Source organism: Halichondria panicea, chromosome 4 (genome assembly GCF_963675165.1).
Source record: "Halichondria panicea chromosome 4, odHalPani1.1, whole genome shotgun sequence".
Lineage (NCBI taxonomy): Eukaryota > Metazoa > Porifera > Demospongiae > Suberitida > Halichondriidae > Halichondria > Halichondria panicea.
Window position 1 is genome coordinate 2,773,513 of NC_087380.1, and position 15,985 is coordinate 2,789,497.

A 15,985-nucleotide genomic window follows, 5' to 3' on the forward strand; every position below is an offset into this window, starting at 1 on the left:
GCTCTTGCTCACAACGTGTCTTGTAGATCTACCAGTACAACCTTTTGTATACTTACCTACTGGCACATAAGGCTCATCTCTGCACTTCTGCCAGAGCTTCTGAGATGCTGTTCTCTGATCCACAGTCTGCTCCTCCCATTCTGGTTTCTCTGGATATCCTGGTTGACTCATGATTCTCTCCTCTTCTGATTGTCCAAAGACAGTATTTCTCTAATGGTTGTAGCTCTCTGCTGCCTGACCTTTGTAGCAAGCTTAGCGGATGCAGAAACTTGTAATTACTGTACTCTGTGCTTTGCTGTACCTGAGTATCCCACGCACACGCGCAAACTATTTTGATGATGCAAGATGCAGTTCTTAGTTCCTATGACGACAATCTTCGCAGTCTGACGCTGACCGATTATTTCTTAATTACGTTCTATTAGAAATAAATCGTCCAGGTTTAGTATTGAACTTTAGCCGCATTTATAGTCGCCCTCAATAGCAGTTCCCTCCACCTCCCCAACAATGTGTGGCATCTTTGCTTGTCTGTTCTGTGAAGGAGGGATCAATGCTCAACTCAAAGTAAGTATCATGGAGTGCATCAAGATGGTACATATTGTGTATGACGATTCTGTATTTTTGTAACAGGAGGAAATTCTTTGGAAACTGAAGCGAAGAGGTCCAGATGCAATCAAGGAGGTCACTCTAAAGGTCGGAGGCCCCTCTCTGCATCTCAATTTGATTGGCTCATTGCTCCGGATGAGAGGTGACCCCACCCCCCAGCCGCATCAAGTGGAGGTGACGTCAGCTACTGGTACACATCACACCAACCACCTGCTGTGGAACGGGAACATCTTTGGTGGGGGAATCAAGGTGTGAACATTATTAATCAACGTCACTACTGAGCCAATGAAGGATTGGGAAACGCACTGTTTAATAATTTTATGCTTAATAATCGATCATATACCGTACCGTTCATTCGGTTGTATAAAGGCCATGACTTATTATCAATGATATATCTCTGTGATAGTAGGTGTTCACTCTCCCTGCAGATCCCTCGTGGATGCAATGACACAGTAATATTGGGCCAGGAGCTTGCTGCCCAGGAGGGGACTGTGGCTGGACTCTTGGCCACGCTGAGTAGTATCTGTGGACCTTGGGCCCTGGTTTACTGGCAGGTCTGTGACAACTGCATAATTATAATTATGGTCTAATAATTATAGAGATTAGTAAATATAGTGCATGCGTAGAATTATATTGTTCGTAAAGCTTGTTAATGAAAAATTAATGGGAATTGTATTATCTTACTACACTATTTTCCTGACAGGAATCTACCCAGTCTCTGTGGTTTGGTCGTGATGTCTTTGGTAGGCGGAGCTTACTCTGGCACACCCCCTCTAAAGACGATGACCTCTTTGCCCTCTGCTCGGTGGGTCACTACAGTGAACAAGATATGCCTTTGGTAAGTACAAAGATAGCCAACGTATACTGCATTTACCATTATAGTAACATTAAATGAGTGGTGTTTTCTTTTTGCTAATACATGTATAGGCAGGCTATAATTTTAGTATTACTTTGATTTGTCAGATTTGTCAGTGAAATTTTAACGATTTTGTAGGGCTATTGGATGGAAATTCCTGCCAATGGAATCTACCAACTCAAATGCCGTGGACCATTGGAAAGAGGTGAATATTGTTGACACTCACCATACATGTATAATTATGACTGCAGGTGAACTAATCTGCTTTCCATGGATGCAAGGAGGTATGTGAAAACCGCTCTATCGTTATTCTTTAGCTCACTTCACTGCCTAACTTATCTTTGCAGATGAGCTCTTCCAGACTGAATCTATAATCCAGGATGACTTCTCTGCTCTAAACACCACATTATCAACCAGCGTATCATTAGTCAAGTGTCTCCAGGTGCCATTCCCTCCCCTCAACAAGCACACACCAACAACCAACCCCACTGAGTGCTGCAAGACGGAGATCGCAGATGGTGATAATGTATCTAAAGCAACTACTGTTGAAACCCCAATCCTACCGCTCTGCGATGTGTCCCCACCTGTAACTGTACACACTTATCCTTTGTCTGCACTCGACTGGTCAGTGCTGAGTCAGCAGCTATTGGACGTCCTACAAGCAGCTGTTCAAGTACGAGTTGACCATGCCCCTGAAGTCCCGTCCAACACAAGTGGACCCAGTACCGATCACAGTATTACCGTTTCGTCAGCCAAAGAACAATCAGAATTGAGCAGCGGAAGTGCTACCGTAGTCGATTGTAAAGACAATGAAGCTCCAAGCTCTTGTGGTGTACAATCACTAGATTCAAAACATTTTACAAAAGATGAATTAAAAGTTCAGGGAGAGAGTTTTACCTCGCTTGATGAAGTTAGACGTAAAGAAAGTGGAAAACATAACTCACCGGAAGACAGTTTGCAAGATAAAGCTGCCCATTTTGAAGTCAGAGTTGAGCGAAGTGTTGTGAGGGAGGGAAGAGCTAAAGTGGCTGTGTTGTACTCCGGAGGTGTTGATTCTACAGTATTGGCTGCTCTCGCTGATAGGTGTGTGTGTGTGGGTTGGTTAGACACACCATTATTGAGTGATAGTCCTTTTCTTTTTCAAGTGTGTGCGTGGTTCTACTTATCAGGCTACAGAACTTTGCAGCGCTTTCATGTTTTTCTCTGCTGTAGGTGTCTGCCTAAAGGGGAAGAGATTGATCTGATCAATGTGGCATTTGAGCAAAAATCAGCTACTGTTGAGAAAAGGTATATACACATGCACACTTGAACAATGTTCATCTGTGTACAAGTATTATAATTAAGCCTTTACTGTACTTGTACGTAGGTTTGATGTACCAGACAGAGTGTCTGCTTTTGAGAGCTTGAGGGAGTTGAACCCAGAGAGGGCATGGAACCTGGTCATGGTGAGGCCTCTGCTGCTGTGTTGTAGTGTGTGTGTATGACTTTTCTATCCTTTATAGGTGAATGGAACATTGGAAGAAGTCAATGAAATGAGGTAAATCTTTAATTGTATACGTAACCCCGTCACTCAAAGTTTTCTGACAACTTGTGATAGAGCTTTCTATTTTTCCCTTTTCCCACACAGGAAATAATCGTATTTAAGTCATCCTTGTTTCTATCCGCCCCCACAGACGTACCCAAATCTCACACATGGTGTACCCCCTGTGCACAGTGCTGGATGACAGCATTGGCTGTGCCCTGTGGTTTGCCGCTAGAGGGGTGGGGCTACTGCACTCTGATCACCACCCACCAGCTCCGTATCACAGTCAAGCAAGAGTGAGTATCTACAACAATTAACATCAATTCTGGCTCTTGTTAAAACTTAAGTTGAAATGTTCAGAGAAGATAATATGTTTTAAATAAAATACAGTCAATAGACGTTTTCCTATCTCATTTTTGAGTAGCTAGTTCATGATTGTGATTGCCATCTTCTGTTATTTTGATGCCTCTCCCGCAATCATGCAGACACTGCTTGTTGGCATAGGAGCGGATGAGCAGCTGGCAGGTTATGCAAGACACAGAACCAAGTTCAAGTAAGCTTAAGATGTTGCATGTACAAAGTTTTTAAATTGTACTATGCCTGCAACAATCATCTCATAAAGTGTCACATGACTATTCGGACTCTCAGCTCGTCTGGCTGGCCTGGTCTCACTGCTGAGTTGGAGATGGAAGTCAAACGATTGGCCAGAAGGAACCTCGGCAGAGATGACAGGTAGGGGAGCACTTCATAATGGCCACCTCTGAAGAAAAGCCAACTGTGATAATTTGCATGCATCCATTTCCCAAATTAACATATTCTGTGTACCAAACAACCCTGCAAAACAACCCTACAAAACAACCCTACAAAACAACCCTACAAATGCCACCTCTGTATTATTACTACGTTGTTCCCCAAATGTGTCCATTATAAACGGGCTATTCTACCTGTACATGTGTTCGGAACCAAGTAGGAATAAGTTAATTTCTCAGTTGCACTCAATGACCTAGCTTTCCACCCATGCACCCATTGATTGGTAAAGACTCCTTCCTTTGCACTATGATGGTATGTAATACAACATATAGTAATGTGACATGAGAGTGATGTCATGGCTGGTGCAGGTGTGTGGCGGACCATGAGAGGGAGGGGCAGTTCCCATTCCTGGATGAGCATGTTGTCACCTTCCTACAGACACTACCATCATGTTGCAAGGTGAGACTCTCTGTGATTGTATTTGTAGAAGATCGATACTCAAATAATCAGACACGTAGCGTCTAGTATTAGTACTTGAGTCAGCTCCTGGAATTCAGATTATACAGAGATGGCTTAATTTGTTGAGGGGTTGTTTTTCGCACAAACTGTTTGCTTTGTATCGCAGTTAGCCTTTTGGCCGTGGCCTTATTATAATTATCACCAGTCGATTCTTCAAACACACCACACACACACACACAGGCGGACCTCTCCCTCCCACGAGGACAAGGGGAGAAACGTCTATTGAGAGAAGTGGCTCATCTCCTTGGTTGCCATGGTGCTGGCCGGCTTCCCAAGAGAGCTATTCAGTTCGGCTCCAGAATGGCCAAAATGAGTGGAACCAGCAACAACAGAGAGCAAGGGAGTAGTGTGACTGGCAGGCTCTTGCCGGGAACTCACTGAGTCAGCTAGCTGATCTCGATCATGCAAATCATTTTGTTTCAACTGTTTATTTACAATCATTCATCGCCATTAATGTATGATTTTAGTGTTTGTTCTATTCAACTTTCAAATAAATAAAATTTCAGGGAAACAATAATTAATGCAATAATTATTATTATTATATAGACAACATAAAAAACAGATCTAAGTGTAGTGGAGATCAAATTATAATACAATTTATTAATGGGTAATTCAAAGATGCATGCAGACACATTAAAAACACAGAAACAAGACTGTACAGTATGCTACGTCTAAATGACATGTTCCATTGCTTCCAATTCCTTTGCGTCTCTTTGTTCTTCAGGTCTGAGATCGATGGGTCGAGATTCAATTTTTTGTCTGGGACTACAGAAACGAAGAACACAACAGTTAAAACATGACACAACAAAATGGGGAGGAGTAGAAGCCAGAAACCATGTATTGAATACATGACTGTATGTACTCATGACTGTAGCATTGAGCCTCTGAATAAAAGCATCGAGCTGCAACACATTAACTTTGAGAGGCCGTTCTTAATTATAGGACGTGCAAATATCAGCCTCCTCCACAACAAAAGGGGAGACTGTGTGTGCGACTAACTTCCATACAATGAAGAACATGAGCTTGAAGCTATGTAATGAACAGCTAGGGGCTTCCCACCCTCGCCACTCTCACCTATGTAATGAACAGCTAGGGGCTTCCCCCCTCGCCACTCCCACCTATGTAATGAACAGCTAGGGGCTTCCCCCCTCGTCACTCTCACCTATGTAATGAACAGCTAGGGGCTTCCCCCCTCGCCACTCTCACCTATAATTGTCTTTTTTCCCGCTCTTCACACAGTAGCAGACAGCACCGAAGATGATGACAAACACCACCAGAGCCAGGATGAGGGCGGGGACCACCACAGCAGCGACTATCACACCAGTAGCAGCTGTCAGGAAGAGGGAAATGGGGTAAACAGTGTGAGCATACAGTGACAACTGTCTATTGTGGTCACCCAATCAGGACATCCTACAATTAAATTATACAATAGTACAGCCAAACTGCGTCGATACAACGTCTCCTTTACATGGTTTCACATTGTGCTTCCTCTTTATTGGAGTATGGGGATATGAGCAGGCTGCACTGTTATACCACCAACAATACAAGACAGACATGCACCCATACGGTTATGAGAAGGAGACACAATTAAGCCATTGCCATAGGGACAATGGATACGTTTACATACGACAAATCAACTTACAAAAGATAGCCTGAGTGGCTGTTGAGTCAGGAGAAGCAGACATGTAAAGAAAGAGGGTGCAAAATAATTGTAATTATCACAAAAAGCGTGAACTATAACAGCTCAGGAAATTGAATTTATTGCATCATGCATAATTTTCCTAAACATTTGCTGGTAGTACAATGTTATCACTGAGTCAGCACTTACGTGGGACAGGTGGCACTGCACGTGGGGAGAGAGGAAAACATACAAATATTATCACGGTAACTAAACAGTAGCCATACAAAATTTAATGGTGCCTGAGTGAGCATTAAAGTGCTTTTAAGTACGTACTGTTAACGAGCTAACAGACATGAACGCATTTAACAGTACACAAAAGAAGCTAGGAAAGAGAGCTCCTGATTGTACACACTAGGACTGTCACCTACAGTAGTTCATACTTTGTCATTACAAGCGATCATTACAATGAGATACTGTAAAGTGTGAGACTGTGAGGTGCCCTTACCGGTGTTGGTGACTCCTTGAACCAGAACCCACTTGGTGAAGGGGCCATAGTCGTAGGTCAGAGGCATCCGCTCCACTATCACTCCTATACGCACTCTCACCTGCAACACACACGCACATAATTATATAGTGACTTTCAAGCTGTACACAAACCACACTGGTACAGTGAAAACATGTCTATTAGCGGTCACCCTTGCTTGGGTAGACTAACAGTGACTGTACGTACATGTACCTAATAGAGAGGGTGGCCTGCTGCTAATACAGGTACAAACACATGCTATGGAGTTTGACTTTGGGTCTCTTTAGCCTGGCTATATTAGGGTGACCTGCTTATAAGGTGACCCTTCACTAGACAAGTTTGACTGTACATGCAAAGAAGCCTGGACACATAGAGTGAACATAGAAATACGTCCATAGTGGTCACTGTTAGTGGAACCTCAAACATACATACATGCACGTAGGACCACCTCAATCAACCTCCTAGTACACTGTCCATGCTCATAACCTGCCAGTAAATAGCCTGTATTCAAAATCTACATAATAAAATTGGTTGCTTGGTCACTAAGCATGCACATGCATCCAAACAAACACAGAGTACTATGCAAACGAAACAGAAACTTCAATTTGGCCTATACTGTATACTGACAATTTGTACTATCAATGTACATGCGTATACACTGTTACAGTATACTTTCTAGGTACATGTACAACTATTGGTACATGCATTCTAATGGACTACACTGCCCACCACCTACCTGGTAGTTCTGGGCATTTTCGACAGGTGAGACCACGAGGTAGCTGAATTTTGGATCCAGTATGGCACTATTTTTTGCATCATTCTTGCCAGAGTTTCTGTACTCAACACAATAACGTGCGACTTGTCCCACAGGAGGTGTCGTCTTTACGTCCGACCAATCAGCAAACAGCGTCTTATTGTCCGTGGTTCGCTGTACCTTGAGACTGTCGTCCACGGTGATCACAGGGACTGTACGAGAGAGAAGAGTGGGTGGATGAGGTAGTGAACCTTTGACAGTATAATAAAGTGGAATGTTGTCAAATTGTTACGGTCTTCACTATACACTGAGTTAGGGGCTTTTCTCTCCATTTATGGTCTCCTGCTACATGTATAACAATGCTATAGTTGTGTGTAACGACGTGGTAAGGATAAAAGGAGATATCTTAGAATCTACCACATCTATGATTAAGTCTGTGTGACACAATCACATGCACGGGGTAAATATATAAATGCTAAATCACAGACACACTTACCATTTCCAAAGGTTGATACGATGACTGTCCCTCCGCCCAGTCCACCCGACGAGGCAGTAGACACTGCTCTAATGGCCACACTGTAAGTGGTGCCGGGATTAAGTCCAGTCAGTGTCGTCTGTACGTCCCCCACCTCTGAGATCTGTCCATTCAGCAGTACAGGTAGTAACCCAGTATTACTTGAAGCAGTAGATAGGTCAAGGAGTGTTCCTTCTTGGTAGAAGACTTCGTAGCGTAATAGGGTTGGGTCTAGAACATTGTGGTCGATAGGATAGAGCCAGGAGATAAAGATTTGAGATTGAGAGTCGGCGAGGGCGATAATTGGAGATGTTACGAGGCCAGGAGTGCCAGCTATGTGTGTGTGTGTGGGGGGGGGGGGAGGGGAAGTAAAGTAATCAACAAAAACCAGCAAGTAAGCAACGCCATATCCAAGTTCACTGTATTAAGTACACCGCACTACACCTACAATGTAACACCTGCAGCGTATACCACGTAGCGGGTATATTTCTAGGGTATAAATGTTTGCGGTTTTTGCTGATTAAGCATGGTACCGCAACCATTTATACCCACATAAATTTAATATCGCATGGCCGCAAAAAGGCTGCTATTCTGCGAAAATTAAACCAGCGAAACCTTTCTAATGGTCTTTCCGTGAAAGTTATACTCTTGAAATAATTATATCCTCTACACGGTAATTACTAAAAATAATGACATCTGCTTACCTGTTCCTGAAATAAACAAACTCTCAATCGCGTTATCTCCATTCTCATTCAACACTCGGCATTGATACACTCCAACTATAGAGAAGCTATCCACTGTGAAGGTTGCCTGAGTGTCTCCAATGATCAGGGGAGCAGAGGATACCATTTCTCCACTAACAAACCACTCGACCATGGCCAGTGTGTTATCAGAGGTGAATGAACAGGTGAGTGTGACCAACGTGCCCAGTTGGACAGGGGTGAGTGGGGCAGAGGAGAGCTGCATTATGGTAGGAGCTGCAGGAACGTTGAGGACATAATTGATTAATTCATGATACTATTTTGATGGGCTATATACACCGTTACAATACATGTTACACTGGTACATGTGTATATATATGGAAGTACTGGCATGAAATATTCATTACCTCATTGCGTAGGAAAATAAAATCATTGACTAAAGCTTAATGGAATGCAATGAATTCATTAGCACAGGCGACACTTCAACTGACACTCCTCTAGTAATTTTCACTAAGAGGTACACAGGACGACAAATTCCTATGTACCTGGGCTCTCCGCTCCACTAGTCTCCAAGACGACAGCCTGTGAGACCACACCCCCTACTCTGCTTCCTGCCACACATTCGTAGTTGACCGTCACTCCATCGTAGGAAATCACAGTTAGAGTATCATCATTAATAACCACACCCGAGGTGTCACTGGATATTTCATTGCCATTTCTTCTCCACATTATAGGACCATCGTTGTTCATAGCAGTGCAAGTTAGGATGATTGAAGAGCCTTGACTCAGGAATCGTGGGACTGAGGTTGCTAAGGTTATGGATGGAACTGTGTGTGTGTGTGTGTGGGAGTGTGGTAGATGGTAGATACAGTATGGTTAAGTACGTATGTTCAGGGAGAGATGTGGCAATGCTACTAACATCAAAACTACAAGGCCACGTATGTTTGTTGCAACCAATTTCCTGTAACAACCTTGTACATAATATCGATTAACAAAATGGCTACAAGCAAATGTACCATTAGACAGTACATATAATATTGTGGGAAGTCAGTCATCAGTGCATGTCCTGTGTGCGCGAGAACGGTCATAGTTCTAATTATGCATTAATTAACACTTTGACTGTAGTAGACACACACACAGGTTCACAGTCACAGTATATGTAGAAGCTGAATCATCATCCTATTGTTGCTGACAAATACACTAATTATGCAGCAAGCATTATCAGACTGCCAAGCACATTGCGCAATAATTGGCACAGCAGACAATTTTGTATAATTATCCCAGCCAAATTCGTAGTCAGCCAGATACGTATGCACAACCCAATACCATTGTTTAATCAAGTCCCACTGTACTGTCAGTATTATCATAGATTATGCAGGTGCTAGTGACTCAATCCACACACACACACAAACCTTGAACAGGATCGGCACAGATATAACGTAGTTCCATGCTGCACATCTGTCGGAACAGTCGCACATCATTGCTCCCATCAACCATACCGATAAACAAACAAGTGACATCGGCCTCAGGGGCTGGTTGATCAGGAGCAAAATTATTTGAATCCAGGACGGGGCTTCCAAGAGATGGTGGGCTGTCATCACTGTCTACTAGTGCGCTGCTAGCGTTGTATCTGTAGCCAGTCCAATAGTTTTGTTGATAGAGTTCAACGTATCTCGAGAGTGTGTTGAACTGTTCGCTGTCTTCAAAGGTGATTAGTTTAGAAGAACTCGAACCACAAGTGAATGCATTTGCTAATGAAGTTGCAGTTGATAGATTGATACAGCTATTGGGAGGGTAGGGTCTCTCTCCATTTGGGCAATTCAGTGACTCCACTTTCACAGCTGTAGGAGTGTTATTAATTAAACAGACAAGCTAGCTACACCCATTTTAAACTATTCAACCACAACAAGGTTATATAAAAAACATCTAGGCTTACCTGAAATTAAAGTAGCTAGTAGACAAAAGAGAGATACAGCTTTCTCCATGTTTAATAGATATTCGATCAAGCGTTGTACATTGACATCAATGTCGATGCATGATCATTATAAAACGCCCATCTATTGCACAATTAACTATCTAATTGAACGAACAAGAAGGGAATTTCCAATGCTAACTACCGTATACCGTATAGCGCGAAATGTTCGAGGGGCTTAATTTTCGCGGATTTCGTGGGTTAGAATTCTATACGAAAATTAAGTCCACGAAAATTATTCTTTAATTAGAATTACCTGCTATCGTGCAAATATTTAAAGGCGTGGCTTCCGGTAAGCAGTCATTCCGCGAACATTGTGCAACGAAATGGTTTTTAGAGGCCATTCCACGAAATATAAGTGCCTCGAAAATTTCGCGCTATACGGTATATAGCGGGTAATTTTCGGGGGACAAAATATTCGTGGTTCAGCAATATTGAGACATTTCATGGATAATATTTTCGTGGTTGGAGCTTGGATTGTAGGTAAAGGTAGGCAAGGTCGCTTCATTCGTGGGTAAAATATTCGTGGTCAGACCTCCAACCACGAAAACCACGAATATTTTGCCCCACGAAAATTACCAGCTATACGGTACCTTATTGCATTCCAATGAAATTAATGGTATTCATTGCAAACCACAATGCAGTCAGTTTCCTCCCACCTTTAATTCCACAAAAATACTAACAGTACAGTCACATTTTCAGCCATAAAATTAACTCCTATATGTAGCGTTCAAACTAAGCTTTGCACCACTCTGTCTTTCCAGAATTTCCCGGTCGGGCTTCCCTGAGGCAGTAGTGCACACAGTACAGGTGTCTCTGCTCCCTGGTCAGGAGTGAGGGGGGCTTTGGGTCCAGCCATGTCCGTGTTAACCCATCCAGGACAGCAGGCATTCACCAGCACATCCTCTTTGCCTGCATAATGGTTATATAATTATATTACTGTAGCAAGCCAGTACAAAGGAAAAGCATTGTATATACCAACAAAATATCAACAAGCCAACAAAAAATAATTTTAAGACATCAAGCAGCAGCAGTTCACATTCAATAGTATACGTACTACAGCAGCATGTCTTTTACCTGAAGAAGCCAGCTTCCTAGCGTAGACATTAGACAGTGCATTCATGGCCACTTTACTGTTGGAGTAGAAGCTGTTTGCCCATCCCCTCTCCACATGCTTGTCCTCCCTGACATCCTCAATGAATCGACCCATCAGTGCAACCAACTCTTCTTCCGTCAGAGAAGGACTTGACAATTTATCAATAAGAGCTTGACTAGAGAGCTTTGAGAAAAGACCAACCCAAGAGGTAACATTCACAATTCGACCATGAGGACGAACAATTGGGGCAAGACCTCTCAGCATGTTTAGTGTGCCCGTAAAATTTGTCTTGAGGGTAACTGTAGCTTGTTCAATGTTGGAAGCAGTTGTACTACTTTTGTACGCCATCCCAGCATTGTTCACTAAAATATCGAGACCTCCATACGTATCAATAGTAAATTTTCGAAGCTCTTCAACGGAATCAATTGAGGTGATGTCTAGCTGATGGAATTTCGGGCTCAATCCTTCAGCTTCCAGAGCTCTTATGGATTCTTTTCCCCTATCTTCATTACGTGCAGTGAGGAACACATCTCCATCAAACTGCTTACACAGCTGCCTCACAATAGCCAGCCCAATGCCCTTGTTGGAGCCTGACACTATTGCCACTTTTCTAGAGGAAGCCATTCACACCTTCGATTCAGTCCTGTAGGTTAACAATGTAAATTGTAGATACCTTCTCACCTTTATATTACTATACACATGCATGCACCTTGTAGATTGCTTGTCTTCTACACCTTGCAGATTTTAGTAGATCTTTAGTACACCTTGCAGATTTATATGAAACTAGATAAAGGTCGTTTTTCCTTCTGATGATAATTTGATAAATCACCAGAAATGGCTTCCTTCAAATATAATAAGCAATTATAAGACTAAAGAGTCCCTATAGTTAAGTTATAGTTGACTTTGAACAGTTTTATCTTTCCAATATTTCCCAGTTGGGCTTCCCTGAGGCAGTAGTGCACACAGTACAGGTGTCTCTGCTCCCTGGTTAGGAGTGAGGGGGGCTTTGGGTCCAGACATGTCCGTACGAACATACCCAGGGCAGCTGGCACTCACAACCACATCTTCTTTACCTGCAGTAAATAATTATAATAGCTGTAAATCTATACAGTCATAGCAGACATTGAGAGTACCACACACAAAACACATCAACATGCAGACATCTACACAATGTCATATAGATTGTAAAGCTATGACCTGATTCTGCTAGTACTCTAGCATAGACGTTTGACAGAGCAAGAATTCCAACTGATATGCTGGCGTAGAAGGTCTTCACCCATCCTCTCTCAATTTGTTTACCATCCCTAACATCAGCAATGAACTGATCCATCAGTGCAATCAACTCTTTCTCGGTCAGAGAAGGACTGGAGAATTTATCTCGAAGAGCATCACTTGATAGTTTTGAAAAAATCCCAGTCCAAGACATGATGTTGACAATTCGCCCATGGGGTTGCATTATTGGAGAGAATGCTCTAAGCATTTGCATTGTGCCAGTGAAGTTAGTCCCAAGGGTGACTGTAGCTTGCTCGATATTGGAAGCAGTTGTATCATACTTGAAAGCAATTCCAGCATTATTCACAAGCACATCACAGCCTCCATACGTATCAGTAGTAAATTTTCGAAGCTTTTCAATGGAATCAATTGAGGTAATGTCCAGCTGATGGAATTTCGGGCTCAATCCTTCGGACTTCAGAGCTCTAACGGATTCTTTTCCCCTCTCTTCATTACGTGCAGTGAGGAACACGTCTCCGTCAAACTGCTTACAAAGCTGCCTCACAATAGCCAGCCCAATGCCCTTGTTGGAGCCTGACACTATTGCCACTCTTCTGCTAGAGGAAGCCATACAAGCTCCTGGAATTGGAATGTAAAGTTACAACAGTTCAGGTTCAGTTTGTGAAGTATGCACAGCTAGCTAGCTCCAATACTAACCTGATTTAGTTATAGCTGGTCCCCACTTGCACTTGCACTAGCACTAGCACTGGCTTTTAAAGTTCATCCACACACAAACAATAATGTGTTGTATTGGCAAATTTTAGCTCATAGAGCTACACGACAACATATCCCATAATGCTAGGGCTGATATAATGCCACGTGTAGCAGCTTTGCTACCATAAACATTGATCATCCCAGAACTCTATCACACTTTCTACAGAGATTTGCTTGCCTGTAAGGATTGTCATTGACAGTAAGGATATTGGATCCGTTGATAAGTCTAATCATAAGACCTACAAACTAGGACCATGGAAAGTGTTGTCAAATCAAGCGAAAGCAATGAATTAGGTGAGTCATGTCTCACACTAGAAAGCATTAAACCACAATACTACACTATAGACTAGACCGTCTCTATAGGATAATTATAGTACAAATAATAATTCACTATTTTTTGGTCAGCTAATTAAACCCAATTTTACGCTACCTCACACTATACCTTTGCTTTAACGAAAAGGTGGCCAACTTCGCCAGAGTATATAATATATGCCATCGTACTAAAATATATCTATTTTACTCAGCATACATGTACGTACAAACAACATCCACTACATTCATTGATCTGTTAACGTACCTGGTTGTTGTCCAATTGCTTACTAAGACAAACTGTAGAACTTACTAGCTTGATGCTTGAGCTAGATCTATTTATATCTTCTGAATAATTATAGCTATATATCCTATCCCTCTCAGAGCTCTTGGAGAGAGTGTTTCTGCGTCTTGGAGTGGCAGAGAGTGATGACAAGTTGGAGAGCTGTCTCTCTCGATTCCTCCTCCCCACCATACTCAAGATCACCTCCCCCCACAAGCCAGTGCAAGATAAAGTGAGGGCCTGGCTCAGTGCATGCTGCTGGACTTACTCAGTGCAACTAGAGATTATTAACTCAGACATTTCCGTACATGTACAACATTGTTCAGCTTTTGCATTCCTTCTGTTAATTAATATAATTATCGTATATAATAAATATGTTCATGATGTAATGACGTTTTGGGTAGCATTTGATCATATCTATCATTTGATACTCTCGTCTATAATAACGCCTATGAGATATTAATGACTGCAGGGTCAATCAATGTATAGTGGTAAAATTACGATTTACGATCCAACAAATTCTTGTATCTCTAGGTGCTGGAGTTGCTAACTCATATCAGCAAACGCATCAAGAGTCGGCCCGACGTGCCCCTCCCCCTAATCGCCCTCCTCTCAGTCTTTACCGATACCCACCATCCTCCACAAGTTGCCGTGAGCAACCAGTATTAGTGTGCTGAGATTAATAAGTCATGTTCTGGTAGTTGGGATTGTGCATTTTTATGCATTATTTATCCCTTTGAAATAGCTATCTCAGATCAGTGGATTGTGAAATGTTCCACTCTCGAAAGAAAGCATGGATGGGACATTATTATCGGGGTTGCTAAACTTTAGTGCTCATTGCTGTCTTTTCTTTAATTGCAGAACTTCACATTGGTGTACATCAAGCTGGGGTTTCCTCGTCTCCCTGGTAACGAGAAGGGACGTCTCATTCCCTCACTAATCGATGCTCTGGAGGGCAAGACCACTCATCAACAAGACAGGTGAGAAATGATGAATTCATCAATATAGCGATGGTCATTCATTACTGCATGCTGCAGAGCTACTGTAACTGTGTGGTTGCTATAAAATACCGCATATTTTGTATCCATGATTGTGAATGAAGTGTTGTGAAGGAGTTATGAAAGTGCATGCTAGAGAAAGTTCTGCAAAAGTTTTCATTTACTATTTCAATTTCTGGATGCAAAAAAGTTACACTACGATAACTGCCTGTGTCACAGCATTCTTCAGCTGGTTCTCCCCTCCCTCCCTCACCTCGTCTTGCCTGACGATTTAGAGCAGCGGAGATCAATATTACAGCTGCAGGACAAGCCGGTAGTCAGAGCAACGGTGCTGGAATTCATGAGAGCCTACCTCCTGCTACCGTATGGGTGAGTGGGCGGTTGACTTATGCCAAAATTGTAACTGCTATCAAACACAGAGTTGTTGTGTTGTGTACTGTGTACGCTCCAAACGTGTTCCAAATCTCAAGTGTATCTCTTTCGATATAGAGCGATAGATGTTGACACACTGACAGTGCAAGCTCCACCTGGTCTCAGTAAGACGCTGGTAACTAGGGTAACGGGGGGTATATACCTTCATCCAGAGGAACTTGAGAAGGTACAGTATTAAATTTCTGAAGAACCAGAAAAGTATTGGACATGCTTTATTTCAATACTTCTCTCTGACTGCGTTTGGTTTATCAAATACGTTTTTATTTTTAGATGAAGTTGGCGATATTGAAGCTTCTCTCCTCTGAAGTGTTCTCAGCAGATGAGATGGTGGTACACTTTATAATAGCAGCTGGGGACAACCGACACAAGTGAGTGGGTGGGGGATGTTCATTAGTCAACTATAATAATTAGTGTGAAGTCTAACTATAGTATATACAGTTGGTTGCATTTATTTCGAATGTTCACTTACATTGTATCGAAACGTAGAAATTAAGCTTGTCAGCATGCTAGCAAAGTAGAGTCTCAAAAAATACCATCAGTATATAT

The 15,985-nt window shown here is 42.4% G+C and overlaps 5 protein-coding genes across 9 annotated transcripts in view; 2 read left to right on the forward strand and 3 right to left on the reverse strand.

Moving 5' to 3' along the window:
- The first annotated feature begins 414 nt into the window (after positions 1-414).
- Positions 415-4,654, forward strand: LOC135335163 (asparagine synthetase domain-containing protein 1-like). 3 transcript variants are annotated; one of them, XM_064530576.1, is made up of 15 exons: positions 415-561; positions 628-852; positions 1,032-1,157; positions 1,307-1,441; positions 1,598-1,664; positions 1,711-1,743; positions 1,807-2,542; positions 2,672-2,746; positions 2,826-2,904; positions 2,962-2,996; positions 3,133-3,277; positions 3,467-3,534; positions 3,630-3,713; positions 4,100-4,190; positions 4,431-4,654. In XM_064530576.1, exons 1-15 carry the CDS (start codon positions 505-507, stop codon positions 4,629-4,631), a joined length of 2,157 nt encoding a protein of 718 aa, XP_064386646.1. In that variant the 5' UTR covers positions 415-504; the 3' UTR covers positions 4,632-4,654. The 3 variants fall into 3 exon arrangements, 2 of the variants coding, with proteins under 2 accessions (XP_064386646.1, XP_064386647.1); XR_010394465.1 differs by lacking the exon at positions 4,431-4,654 and having other exon boundaries at positions 3,604-3,713; positions 4,100-4,165; XM_064530577.1 differs by lacking the exon at positions 1,711-1,743 and having other exon boundaries at positions 1,598-1,665; positions 1,805-2,542.
- A 96-nt stretch (positions 4,655-4,750) lies between these two features.
- On the reverse strand, positions 4,751-10,459 carry LOC135335165 (uncharacterized). The gene is made up of 11 exons (XM_064530579.1): positions 10,300-10,459; positions 9,776-10,204; positions 8,909-9,190; positions 8,367-8,639; positions 7,645-7,995; positions 7,131-7,360; positions 6,377-6,476; positions 6,079-6,093; positions 5,893-5,910; positions 5,457-5,580; positions 4,751-5,015 (listed from the first exon to the last, which is right to left on the reverse strand). Exons 1-11 carry the CDS (start codon positions 10,346-10,348, stop codon positions 4,922-4,924), a joined length of 1,965 nt encoding a protein of 654 aa, XP_064386649.1. The 5' UTR covers positions 10,349-10,459; the 3' UTR covers positions 4,751-4,921.
- A 478-nt stretch (positions 10,460-10,937) lies between these two features.
- On the reverse strand, positions 10,938-12,255 carry LOC135335172 (carbonyl reductase [NADPH] 1-like). Its single transcript, XM_064530589.1, has 3 exons — positions 12,141-12,255; positions 11,413-12,074; positions 10,938-11,247 (listed from the first exon to the last, which is right to left on the reverse strand). The coding sequence occupies exons 2-3, from the start codon at positions 12,053-12,055 to the stop codon at positions 11,066-11,068; spliced, it is 825 nt and encodes a 274-aa protein (XP_064386659.1). The 5' UTR covers positions 12,056-12,074; positions 12,141-12,255; the 3' UTR covers positions 10,938-11,065.
- LOC135335171 (carbonyl reductase [NADPH] 1-like) lies at positions 12,229-13,500 on the reverse strand. The gene is made up of 3 exons (XM_064530588.1): positions 13,361-13,500; positions 12,629-13,282; positions 12,229-12,504 (listed from the first exon to the last, which is right to left on the reverse strand). The coding sequence occupies exons 2-3, from the start codon at positions 13,272-13,274 to the stop codon at positions 12,323-12,325; spliced, it is 828 nt and encodes a 275-aa protein (XP_064386658.1). The 5' UTR covers positions 13,275-13,282; positions 13,361-13,500; the 3' UTR covers positions 12,229-12,322.
- LOC135335160 (proteasome adapter and scaffold protein ECM29-like) overlaps positions 13,497-15,985 on the forward strand; it is a 49,390-nt gene continuing 46,901 nt past the window's right edge. For all 3 annotated transcript variants that reach the window (XR_010394464.1, XM_064530572.1, XM_064530571.1), the window contains exons 1-7: positions 13,497-13,711; positions 14,111-14,241; positions 14,544-14,660; positions 14,871-14,989; positions 15,227-15,376; positions 15,497-15,605; positions 15,710-15,807. Coding sequence is in view for 2 of the 3 variants with exons in the window: in XM_064530572.1 (XP_064386642.1) it covers positions 13,672-13,711; positions 14,111-14,241; positions 14,544-14,660; positions 14,871-14,989; positions 15,227-15,376; positions 15,497-15,605; positions 15,710-15,807 (764 nt within the window). In the remaining variant the exon portion in view is untranslated. The remainder of the gene's footprint in view (positions 13,712-14,110; positions 14,242-14,543; positions 14,661-14,870; positions 14,990-15,226; positions 15,377-15,496; positions 15,606-15,709; positions 15,808-15,985) is intronic.